This window comes from Nycticebus coucang, chromosome 11, assembly GCF_027406575.1.
Source record: "Nycticebus coucang isolate mNycCou1 chromosome 11, mNycCou1.pri, whole genome shotgun sequence".
Taxonomy (NCBI): domain Eukaryota; kingdom Metazoa; phylum Chordata; class Mammalia; order Primates; family Lorisidae; genus Nycticebus; species Nycticebus coucang.
In genome coordinates, this window is record NC_069790.1 from 127,879,904 (window position 1) to 127,893,383 (window position 13,480).

Sequence of the window (13,480 nt, forward strand, 5' to 3'; positions counted from 1 at the left end):
AATAAAGCTTTATAAGAAAACTTAAGGTAAGAGTATCATTCAGGTCAATAATCTTAGCAATCTAATACCATTAATCTCAAGATGTATAACCAAATACCTTTACTAGTTTACAAGATGTATCCTAATGTAACATTTATGGCACCAAGTGAGTTGGATAATGGTCTCTTCCTACAACACTGAATTTATTTTCTATAGATCTATCTCTGGCTGGAATACTTAAAATATCTCAATCCCTCACATGTAAAGAGAAGGAAACAAGGCTTGGTGCCGATAGCTCAAGCGGCTAAGGTGCCAGCCACAGACACCAGAGCTGGCGGGTTTGAATCCAGCCTGAGCCTGCCAAACAACAATGAAAACTACAATCAAAACACAGACGGGCGTTCTGGCCGGTGCCTGTAGTCCCAGCTACTTGGGAGGCTGAGGCGAGAGAATCCCTTAAGTGCAGGAGTTTGAGGTTGCTGTGAGCTGTGACACCACAGCACTCTACTGAGGGCGACAGCTTGAGGCTCTGTCTCAAAAAAAAAAAAGGGAACAAGTCCACATTTAATACAAGTTAAAATCAAAATTTCCACTTTAGTCACTAACCAACACTTATTCACATGAGGAAGGAAATGAATATTAGAATTAATCAATTTTATATGATACATTCAAAATGTAATTTTATCTCTCATTATCTACTGCATCAGCGTGGCTGTTGAAGTGCAGCCAGAAAAGATTAACCAGCCCTAGAGGCAGTATCAAGGAAGGGAGCTGAGACAGTAAGTCAAAGCAAGGACAGGAATAACATGGGCATTATTCTAGGAATATACAAAGAAAGAGAGAGTGAAGTTAAAGGTATACCTTCAAGTGTTAATAACAATAAAGCATCATGGTAAACTCCTAGCAACAACGTAAAATAAACAAACAGCAGTGAAACATAAACAATGGAAAACCCCAGAGCTCATCTGTTCCATTCTGTTTGTAGTGGGTGGGGAGGTAGCAAAGGCCAGCTTTGTGAGGGAGAAAATGACTCAGGAGACACCAGGACTGCCCGGAGGGCACATGGGTAGGGCCTCTGAGTCTGATCCAAGCACAGGTCCCCACCTGTCCCCGCCTGGCCCACCTCCTGCATTACAACCACAGCAGGGGTCAGGCTCCTTCTAACCTTGCAAAGGCTGTGAGATGCCAGGAAGGGGTGGGCCTACACCTGAGCTGTCAGCTTGTGCCCTGAGAAGCCTGTTGACCTGCAGGCGGTACACCCCACTCAGTGGTGAGGGCTGCCAACCAACACTGACATAGGCCAAATGGCCTGTTGTTTTCAGGCAAGGACAAGACAACCCAGGGAGGCTTCTCAGACATCTCCAAGTAGCCATCACTACTGTGCTACAGGAAACCACTATGTCAGTTAAAAACATTCGTTAACTGTCAGACTTTAACATATCAACACAGCACAGAGGAAGAAAGGCAACCTGAAATTGTCATTTATTGTGGAAGCAATGCTTTCTTCTAAAGTGTTTACCTAAGAAGAGACCGGGGATAAATCTACTGCCTTTTAACGTCATACCATTCAGAAGCCAAACACTGCCTTCCACACTAGACTTCTGCTTATAAAATTTTCATGATACTTTAATGAGTTAAAAAGAAATTCATATATTCTAGATACAGCTCTAACACAAGTAAATAAGCTTTCATAGCTTAAAAAGAACAGAAAATTAAATACTTAAAATTCTTTTCTCACCACATGATAGCTAACAATCTTGTTTTCCTAAAGCATAGCGTCCTACAGGATAGGTAAGATTGCAATGGTCAGTCATGTTTCTGGGTAATTATGACATAACATACATAACATTATGTTTAATGAAGAAAGAATACTACACACACACACACACGCATATACATCCAAAGGTACTACTGAAGGGTTAAGAAAGCCCACCTTAATGTTACTAATGGTGACCTCAGTTAGGAGGATTGAGGTGACTCTTTTCCTCTTTACTGTTCTCCTAGACTCAAAATGTTGTATAACATGGATTCTTAAGTCTGAAAAATTATGTTTTTAAAACCTATCTACCAGCTTGGCACCTGTAACTCAGCAGCTAGAGCACCGGCTACATATACTGGGGATGGCAGGTTCAAACGCGGCCTGGACCTGCCAAACAATAAGGACAATAACAACAAAATAGCAGGCGTTGTGGCCGGCGCCTGTAGTCCCAGCTACTTGGGAGGCTGAGGCAAAAGAACTGCTTAAGCCCAAGAGTTTGAGGTTGCTGTGAGCTGTGACGCCACAGCATTTGGCACTCTACCGAGGGCAACATAGTGAGACTATCTCAAAAAAACCAAACAAAAACAAAAACAAAACCTATCTACCTATAACAAAAGAAACAAAGAAAAACATACCTGCCTGTTCATTAAAAATAGAAAGATAAAGTGGGGCTGAAAAAATAAAGAAGGTCAATCTCAATGATAATTTTACAAATAATAAAAAAGAAAGCACCATGGAAACCATCACCTGCTGTTGGTTTGGTTCTCACTAATCCTAGGGCAAAGTCACCAGGTGACTTTAGGGCAGACCACAGCTGCCACTGAAAGGGCACCTTGGGGCTGATGCACAGGCACACTTGTGACACTGCTGTAATACATTAAAAAGACACTTGGCATTGAAAGAAGCATCTCAGAGGTGTCCAGTGTAAGAACACTCATAAACTGTCACAAAAGTACAGATCAACATACCTTGCACAGTGGCTCACTCCTATAATCCCAGCACTCTGGGAGACCAAGGCTGAGGTGGAAGGATCCCTTGAGCTCAGGAATTCAGATCAACCAGAATAAAAGGGAGACCCTGTCTCTACCCAAAATAGAAAAACTAGCTGGGTGTGGTGGCAGGCACCTGTAGTCCCAACTACTCAGAGGCTGAGGGAGGAGGATCACTTGAGCCCAGGAGTTGGGTAACAGAATGAGACACTGTCTCAAAAAACAAAACAAAACAAAAAAAAACCCAAAACTATTTAAAAATAGATACAAAGACTTGAGCTATATTACTTTAGTAAATGTACGAAATGCCCTAAATAGCACTTTTTTTTTTTTATGGTGAACATACTACTTCACCAATTGATAAACCTAAAGAAAGTCTACCTCATGATTGCAAGAGGGACTTTACCTAACAATTGCAATCAGTGTAACTGGCTTATTGTACCCTCCAATGAATCCCCAACAATAAAAAAAAAAAAAAAAAAAGTCTACCTTACTTTTTTTTTTTTTTTGCAGTTTTGGCCGGGGCTGGGCTTGAACTGGCACCCCTGGTATACAGGGCTGGCGCCCTACTCCTTGAGCCACAGGTGATGCCCACTACCTTACTTTTTTTCCACACATAGTTAAGAATTCAGAACATTTTTAAGTCCTAAACCAGATTTTCCAAAATAAAATGATTTTTAGTATAGCTGATCAGTACAAATACAAAAATTCACAAAAAATAATACTATTCAATTTGAAAATTCCCACCATCATCATGAATGGTTTGGTATTATGAAAGATGTTCTTAATACATTTTTTTCTTGGTTTTAAAAAAAATTACCATGGATTGCTTTTACTAAAAAAGAGGGAAAGGGTTAGGGAGGTATCAGTCAAGGCAGTAGTCCCCAATCTTTTTTTTTTTTTTTTAAGGCAGATTTTTTTAATTAAATCATAGCTGTGTACATTAATGTGATCATGGGACACCATACACTGGTTTTATAGACCATTTGACATATTTTCATCACACTGGTTAACATAACCTTCCTGGCATTTTCTTAGTTATTGTGTTAACACATTTATATTCTACATTTACTAAGTTTCACATGTACCCTTGTAAGATGAACCACAGGTGTAATCCCACCAATCACCCTCCCTCCGCCCATCCTCCCCTCTCCCTCTCCTCCCAATCTTTTTAGCACCAGGGACTGGTTTCATGGAAGACACTTTTCCATGGATGGGGTATAGGACAGGTGGTGGAGCTCAGGTGGTGATGAGAGCCATGTGGAGCGACCTGGTTCCTCACAGGCCACCAACTGGTACCAGTCCAAGACCCAGGAGTTGGGGACCACAGAGTCAAAGGATACAAAAGTTCAGTTAGAAGAAACAAGTTCAAGGTTCGGCCCCTGTAGCACAGTGGTTATGGCAACAGCCACATACACCAAGGCTGGCGGGTTCGAACCTGGCCCGGGCCAGCTAAACAACAATGACAACTGTAATAAAAAATAGACAGGCGTTGTGGCAGGCAAGTCCCAGCTACTTGGGAGGCTCAGGCAAGAGAATCGCTTAAGCCCAAGAGTTTGAGGTTGCTGTGAGCTGTTATGCCAAGACACTCTACCAAGGGTGACATAGTGAAACTCTGCCTCAAAAAAAAAGGAAGAAATAAGTTCAAGAGATCTACTATATGACATGGTAACTATAGTTAATAACAATAAACTATATTCTGGAAAAATCACTGAATAGATATTAAGTGGTCTCACCACAAAAAATGATTAAGTATGTGATGTAATATATATGTTAATTGCCTCAATTTAGCCATTCCACACTGTATTCATATTTCAAAACAACATATTGTACATGATAAATATAATGTTTGTCAATTAAAAAATATGGCCAGGCACGATGGCTCATGCCTGTAATCCCAATGCTCTGGGAGGCCGAGGTGGGAGGATCCCTTCAGCTCAGGAGTTTAAGACTGGCCTGAGCAAGAACAAGATACCGTCTCTATAAATAGAAAAAACAGATGGAAATTTTTCTGTGGCAGGCACCTGTAGTCCCAGCTACTGAGGAGGGTGACACAAGAGGATTGATTGAGCCCAAAGAGTTTGAGGTTGCTATGAGCTCTGACACCACGGGACTCAACCCTAAAGTAACCAAGTGATAGAAAGAAAGACCATAAAATAACCTCCATAAATAAAATGTTGAAGTAGAATGAAAAGTAGAATGATACTTTTTCATCTTGTTTCTTTACCCTTTTCAATCCATGCCATTTTCTAAGCACCAATGAATTGGTGTTAGCCCAGGCATGAGTCCCTTACGCAAATGCAAATAACATACAGATTGAGGCTGTATTCTACTTCAGGCCTGGGACTTTGAAATTAGTGCCTACATATTTGGCTCCTTGGCTTGGAAATGAAAAATATCTAGTCTCTTATTTCTGGATTTGTCACAGGCTTATTGTGAAATGTCTTAAAAGAGTCTGTCATTGCTGCCCACTGCCCCCACTCCCCAGCTTGATTCCTGTTTACCGAATTCATGTTAAGAGTATTAAAAAGCTAACTGTAGGGCGGTGCCTGTGGCTCAAAGGAGTAGGGCACCGGCCCCATATGCCAGAGGTGGTGGGTTCAAACCCAGCCCCGGCCAAAAACTGCAAAAAAAAAAAAAAAAGCTAAATGCAAAAATAATAACAATAATAATAAAATAAATAAAATGTTTAATGGAAAAATGATCCCATGCAAAAGACATCTACTGATATATTATCTGTGTTAAGAAATATGCCCCATCTAATCCCAAGAGCACAAGAGGTGACTCAGTGTTTAAGGGCACAGTAAGATTATGGAGAGTAAAAGACAGCCGTCTCTGAAGCAACGTGGACATGCACTTCCAGTGACTACTACCACACTACCACACCGACACGACAGTGAAGGGACAATCTGGCTGTGGTTTCCCTTCCTGACTTCACAAGCTTAGATCTGAATACATCACTGTTTTCCCTCCAGACAAGTCCAAACACTCCTTATTTCCAGAGCAGCAGTATTTACATTGAATTTCCAACTTCCTGTAAATTGAGAGAACTGCCCTGAGGGCCTGGGTCAGTGCCCAGAGGCCAACAGGTGGCTCCTCACCTGGAGGTTGGGGCTGGGGTCTACTGGGAACATCTCTATTACTCAAACATACATGGATACTTCTAATCAGAGTGAAGAGTTTGGAATAACTCACAGGGAGGAAAAAAAAATTAGGCTTTTTATATCTTTGAAACATGATTTCTATGTTGTATTGACACAATTAGAATTTATACTTATTTTAGCCACTATCAATGTTTAAGTAATGTTAGAGTGAGGAACAGCATCAAGTGCCTGCGGCCCAGCTACATGGAAGGCTGAGGTTATTTTGAGACCAGGAGTCCAGGCCAGCCTGGGGAACATAGTGAGACCCCACTGAAAGAAGAAAGGAAGGGAGAAAAGGAGGGATGTTAGGCTAAATTTAAGGAAAGAACTTTTTTTTTTTTGGCCAGGGCTGGGTTTGAACCCGCCACCTCTGGCATATGGGGCTGGCACCCCACTTCTTTGAGCCACAGGTGCTGCCCCTTAAGGTAAAAACATTTATCTAGGGCAGCGCCTGTGGCTCAGTCAGTAAGGCGCCGGCCCCACATACCGAGGGTGGCAGGTTCAAACCCGGCCCCGGCTGAACTGCAACCAAAATATAGCCGGGCGTTGTGGCGGGCGCCTGTAGTCCCAGCTACTTGGGAGGCTGAGGCAAGAGAATCGCTTAAGCCCAGGAGTTGGAGGTTGCTGTGAGCTGTATGATGCCATGGCACTCTACCAAGGGCCATAAAGTGAAACTCTGTCTCTACAAAACAAACAAACAAACAAAAAAAAACATTTTTCTAGTTACTTTTTCCAGTCATAAACTCACCTCCTTCATTAAATATCCTTTGAAAGGTAAATATACCCCCAAATTTAAGTTGGAACAAAATTCTTTAAAAAAAATTTTTCAGTTTTCAATAGAATTCCATAAACAAAGAGGCAGGGCTCACTTTGCACTGTCACTGGCCACCTTTTTACCTCTTCATTTTTATTTATTTATTTATTTTTTGAGACAGAGTCTCACTATGTCACCCTTAGTAGAGTGATGTAGCATCACAGCTAACAGCAATCTCAAACTCTTGGGCTTAAGCGAGTCTCTTGCCTCAACCTCCAGAGTAGCTGGGACTACAGGCACCCATCACAATGCCTGGTTATTTTTTTGTTGCAGTTGTCATTGCTGTTTAGCAGGCCTAGGCTGAGCTCGAACCCTCCAGCTTCTGTGTATCTGGCTGGTGCCCTACTCACTGAGCTACGGGTGCCGAGCCTTACCTCTTTATTTTTAAAAGAAATTCAGTGTCTATACAGAACCTCTTCAAGTTGACCACCCAAGGGACTGTAACAAACTGGTCAACGTAAGAAACTAGGTCTGTTGTACTGATACGTACATGTGGTGCATGTTGTTCTATGAAAGTTAGGTCAACTCAAGGAGGTGGTGAATATAGGGAAGTGGTCAACTATGGAGGTTCTACAATATCTTTAAATAGTGCTATTGAGATACCTCACATACCTTTCAATTCACTCATTTAAAGTGTAGAATTTGACGTTTGTTGGTATATTCACAGTGTCTATAAGAATGTTAATGTTGTGATCAATGCAGAAATCATGAAAACTTACAGAAAAGATCATAGGTTCATTAGGCCTAAAGACAACATGAAATTACCTGTTTTTCATAACTGATTTTTCACAGGATTGAGATTTATATTTATAAATATGTATTTATAAAATATGTTCCATATATTTTGATGTATATATTTAAAAATTATTTATATTTCAGTCCTAAGTCTGTATTTCCCATCTTTAGACAGATAATCATGGTAATATTCATGTGAAACAGAAGAATAACTAAAACCGGAGTGTACAAGCTGATGCATCCATATAGACTAAATTTAAAACTATTTTTTAGTTTAAATTAAAAACTGGATATGTACTGCTTTATTTTTAGCAACTTTGGAGCATTATATTCTAACTTAATGAAGCATTTGGACCACACAACATAAAGTAATACACTGCCACAACCTTTTCTGGTTTGTGTTACAGCTGCAACAGGATGTAAACGACAAGCCCGCAGCAGCACCCATATACCAGCTGTGGGGAGGACTCTAGCATTCCCTCAAACCACATAATCACTCCAGGATTTAAGTGCTAAAGTAGAACTCAGTTTAAAATAGCTAAATTGCTTTACACCTTTTGTAAGAACCTGGATGAGTTGAAATACATTCTTCTTTAGTAAAGAATCAAGGATGGAAAAGCTAGTATCCAGGGTGCTTAATACTGTGATGATCTACTGGTTATTATGAAACCAGTAGATGATCTAACACACACCCACATAGGAGAAAAACTTAATTCTATACACACTGGAGAGGGGACCGAGGGAGGGAGATTGATGTGCTCCCACTTAAATGGCATAAAGTAGGGGTGTATGGCACATCTTTTGAGTGAGGGACACAAATAAAAGGGACTTTACCAAACAAATTCAAAAATTGTGACTTAGTTGTTTGTGCCCTCACAATAACCTGAAATTAAAAAAAATGTTTTTAATTAAATAGCTAAATTGAGGTCCTGAATCACCTATGCCAAAAAGTCTTCATAAAATTTTATTAAAGTGCTAAGTCAATAATTAACACTGAGGGGAAAAGGTAAATACTTGCCCTTTCTTTACAGGAGAACATAGTGAATTCTTTACTTTTGCTCATTTGGTCCTTAGACTACACACATCATATTTTGGCTTGAGTTAATTAATTCTCCTCAGAAGAACAATGCTCTCCCCAAAGAAAGTTTGTATACAGTAGTACAGAACAACATAAACAAGGCGGCTAATACATACGTTCATTCTCAATAGTTCAAGCATTTGAGTGATACAAAACCAACTGTCAAAAAACAGGTAAGCAATGCTGTATGTCAGGAGACAGGTGGGCCTCCACCTGCTTACAGCTGTACAATCACCATTTATTGACAACAGTAAAAGCAAGAGAGTCAGAATTCACCCAACTAAGTTCCAATTTTTCAAATAAATAAAAATAGCAATGGCAAATTGTCTTTATTCATCTCTTTAAAACTGCAAGAATATTCTCCATAGCTAGGTATGATAGCATTCACTGCCAGCTACTCAGGAGGCGGAGGACTGACTGAGCCCAGGAGTTTGAGACCAGCCTGAGCAATTAAGTGGGATCCTATCACTTAAAAAACAAACAAAAAACCCCCCAAACCTTCTTCACCCAGAGTGATCTAATTTTTGAGAGCCCCATTAACATAGAGTAGACATGTCTATAGCAAAAAGCCCTATCATAAATCCATCAAGACTGCCAGGTCTTTGCCCTGTTTCTGAGAAAAGGAGTGAAAAATAATAACACTGTTTACATTAAAGCTGTCAGACCAAATTCTTACAGAATTATATATATAAAAAGAATTCTCAGTTAAGTGAGAGCCATTTTTTTTACATCCTAATAGTCTCAATTCACGAACAGTATATATTTTTCCTCAAAGTATTGATATTCTTTATCTCATTTCCATATCCAACATAAATGTTTACTACTAAATTTTTTTTGAATAGAAAAGAGAAAAGCTATCAGTGAATCTATGTAAAGGTGGCATTAGGAAGCTTGAACATTAGTTTTCCTCTGCTTCCATTCTATGACTCACAGGTGTCAAAGACACAATAAGAAAGTGGATAGTCTTTAAGATGCACAAATGTATCTCATTCAAAGCAAAATACAAGCCCAAAGTTCAGAAACCCCAAGAACCTATGCATGTGCGGTAAAAATCAAAGTACTGGTAGGACTGAAATGTTTACTCATGCACCGCTTCTTCTATTATTGATTTGCTCTCTGGTTAGAGCAGAATTTTGGGCACACTTCTAAACCACACAACCCACTGGTTTTATTGTAAAAATAAAAATAATAAAAGCACAATTTATGCCTTTACTGAATATAACAAATATATACATATAAATACAGAGCGTGCAAAAAAATACTCAGGTCATGTTTGACTTCTGCAATAAGAGAAGATATGCAAGATAACAAACATTATTACTAATTTTACATTTTTGGCACCCTCTGTATATGTAAAATAAAAAAAGATTAAAAACTCTCCAAAACTCTGGATGTGATCACTGAAGTTTCATGTGAATCTTCCAGAAGTCTTCTATGCAATATAGGCATGTTTAAGTATTTGAGTGTGATAAAAGCTCAAATACAAATTAGAAACAAGTAAAACATTCTGGAGAAAATATAAATTCTTTATGAGACAAATACCATGGTTCATCAGTTTAAGTTCACAGATGAAAAACCCAAGAAAAGCATCTTTAGCTAATCATCTTTTTATTTTTTTTTTTGAAATTAGTTCTTCAATATGGCAGCAACTGTACTTGTTAATTTAGTATTAGAAAACAGTCTCACGTTTCATAACGATTTTTACCGGCAAATTTGGTATTAGCCAACTGCTCAAAAACCAAGTCCCTATGAAAGTCGGCAACATCACTGCCTGTGCTCTTCAGCATGGATTATGTAGCTGTTTTGGTAAAGTACCTATTCAGCTTTTCTGGCTACTTTCTAACATCATTTAACTTAGTGTATAACATCCCTTTTCATTTCCAAAGTGCATTTCTCTATTTCGTTTTCCGACCTTGGGTACTATTTAATTAACTTGTGTTTTCTACATGCCCCTTGGTTTTTCCTGCTGCTAGCTACAGACTATACATACCATGCCAGTTATTCAGATTCTGCAAGACACCAGCTTCACAAATCCACCACGTATTGAAAAATGTCGATGCCCCATAATCATATCATTGTATACAGTTATGATTTAATAAAAAAAAAATAAATAAAAGAAAAAAAGAAAAAAAGAAAAATGTTAAGTTTCAAATTCTCTTACCACAGTAATCTCACACTAATTGCTGTTTGTTGTCACGGAGCGACATCTATGATGTTTCTCTTGTCTTGAGGAAACTGCTTTCTAATTCTTGTCTGTTTGCCATGTCCGTGTCTTAGTTTGCAAGTGTCTCATGACTGGAAACAGGGACCATTCTCAAAGCTCTTTTCTCCTCTAAAGATCTGCTGGCTATTTCCCCCCCCAAAGTCTACAGCCTGCCTAATGTGAGCATCAACACACCATTTTCCGCAGTCGGAAACGGTGACACAGACACCAGCCGCCCCACAGACTTTAGGGCGTTAGCAGACGCCGGAGCCTGGCCCAGTGCACCGCCCGCGGGAGAAACAAGATCAACGAAACTGGGACTCGCCACCCTCCGGCGCCCCTTCCCGACTCGCAGGTGCCGTCGCATCACGCCCGCCAGGAGCGAAACCGCTTCCTGGCCACGCTAACACCAGCCGCCCTTTTGGGGACGCTCGCTGCTCCAGGCCGTGTCACAAGCTAGCAAAAAATGAATGAGTCTTCTCAGAGTAGAGGAAAAATTAACTTCTTCCCACCCACCAGCTGTCACTACGTTTTGTAACATGGAGAAAAGAAAACCCAGCCACTTCCAGGCCCACCGTGGCGCAGGGCCAGGAACAGCCGCACCTCCGGAGGACGCGCCGAGGCTGCGGTGCCCAGGTGCGGGCCCGGGCGGTGACTGGCAGGGGTCTCCTGGGTCCCCGAGACCGGGAAGTAACACTGGGTGGTGACAGGGCAGGGTCTCCCGGGTCCCCAAACCCGGGCGGTGACACAGGGAGATGACAGGCTGGGGGTCTCCCCCGGGTTCCAAGCGAGGCGGTGACAGGGCGGGGTCTCTCCGGGGGAGGGAGGTAATCCCACAAGCCCGGGCAGTGAAAGGGCGGGGATCCCTCCCGGGTCCGCAGGCCTGGGCGGTGACAGGGCGGGGTCTCTCCCGAGTCCCGCAGGGCAGGGCGGGTCCGGGAGCCACGGGCACTCACCCAGGCCGGTAGGTCGCAGGCGCGCACACCCAGCCGCACAGCGCGCTCCTCGTCCTCCAGTAGCGCCAGCGCGCGGCACAGGCGTCCGGCCTTGAGGCCGCGGCGGCGGCGGCACCAGGCAAGCAGCCCGAGCGCCAGCAGCACCCAGCTGAAGCTCAGCCCCAGGTAGCCAAGCGCGTACACCGGCAGCAGCAGAGCGAAGCCGCGCGCCAGCTGCGCCAGCAGCCCCGGCACGTCCACGCTCAGCGCGCCGCCGGTGGCCTCGGGCGGCGGGCGCAGTTCGGCCTCGCCGGCGCCCGCCTCCGGGCTCTCGTCCCGGGGAACGCTCATTGCCCGCCGCGCCGCGCTGCCCTCCAGCCGACGCGGTCCGGGGCTCGGCGGATCTTGGCGGCTCAGCCCGCGCGCCAGCGCCCCTCTGAGGGCGGGCGCCGCTGCTCGCGCGCCCTGGCCTCAGCCCCGGCCCCACCTATGGGCGGTGCGCGACGTCACCGCGCCGGGGACGGGGCCTGGAGAGCGCCGACACCAGGAGAGGACAGGGCGGCGCGCACGTCTCGCCTGGGGGCGGGGCCTAAGTGGAGGCGGGCCCGGGTTGTGACGTCTCCCGGGCTGTGCCGGGCCTGTGCGCCGCCCGGGTGTGCAGTCTTCCGTCGCTACGCTGAGTCCGGGTCGCTGGCGACCTCCCAGCTCCGCGGGTTGGCGTAACATTGTGGACTCGTCGGGATTGACAGCCCCTCGGTTCGGTGGGCTCAGGATGTGGAAAACCAAGCTGCGCCCCCCGCGAGGGGCACTTGAAGGCGCCACGGGTGCAGCTGCTGCTTCAGCAGGCGACAGGACAGCCGGGAGGTGTCTTCTGCGTCCGGGGCCGAGGGTTCTTCAGGGGAGAGGGTATTAAGGGGAGGACCCTGGCGCCCCAAGGGGGAATGGTCTCAGGGTAGAGGGCCTGGGAAACCGGGCAGTGGGCGCCAGCAAGGGGTTCCGGGACGCCGGGCAGGGGCTGCCACAGGGAGGTGGGATCCTGGGGGAAGAGGGGCCTGGGAGCCAGGGTAGGACCCACTATCCAGCCCTCTACTGCATACCCTGCTTGTGCCGAATTCTCCCAAACCCCAGCACTGCTGACCCCTTTATTTCCAGTAAATTCGGTCATGTTAGCTATGTTTTGTAGTCTCCTTGACGCCAAACATGGGCAGAGAACATCCTACTTGAATGTTTTGAAGCCTGTTCAGCGAATTCCAAGGAAAATTTTAGTCAATTTGTAACAAACTGGGGTACTGGCAGGTAACGAATAAACAAATACCCAGAAGTAGGGTCACCTTTGTATAGGAGTGCTCCTCCCTATCTTCATTTGTACACCTGCATGATTATGTACATACGAGTGTGTGCAGGCTGTATTATACAGGGTGGCCATAAAGTTTGAGTACCGTTTTAAATCGCACACTATTTTAAATTGCAGACGCACTTTATGGCCACCCTGTACATATACATGTATATGTGTAAAACATTGCTCTAGAGCCCCCAGAACACTCAACTGCAGGCAAGGGCAGGGAAGGAAGTGATTGTCCTTTTCTTGCTGTCCATCCCTTAATTGCGACAGTACCAGTGTCTCAACCCCTTTCCCCTGTGCAACAGGTTAATGCTCTTAACTTCACTGCCCATTCAAGACTTAGCCTTAAGAGTATCAAAACAAATAATGCTTTGCTGAAATTGGAAGGAGCGTGAACCTGTCTTCGGCAGTCTTTGCTCTATACTTGTAGGATCACATTATATAAGGACACAGGTGAACATAAACCACATTAAAAAAATCCTGTACCATTACCATCTGTCAAA

General features: G+C 43.7%; 1 protein-coding gene across 3 annotated transcripts in view; it reads right to left on the minus strand.

Annotated features, from left to right (window-relative positions):
- Positions 1-12,189, minus strand: part of ESYT2 (extended synaptotagmin 2) — a 111,173-nt gene extending 98,984 nt beyond the window's left edge. The window contains exon 1 of one of the 3 annotated variants that reach the window (XM_053608800.1): positions 11,657-12,189. In XM_053608800.1, the coding sequence (XP_053464775.1) occupies positions 11,657-11,986 (330 nt within the window). In that variant the 5' untranslated portion in view covers positions 11,987-12,189. The remainder of the gene's footprint in view (positions 1-11,656) is intronic. The other 2 variants (XM_053608801.1, XM_053608802.1) reach the window with 2 other exon arrangements.
- Between the last annotated feature and the right edge of the window lie 1,291 nt (positions 12,190-13,480).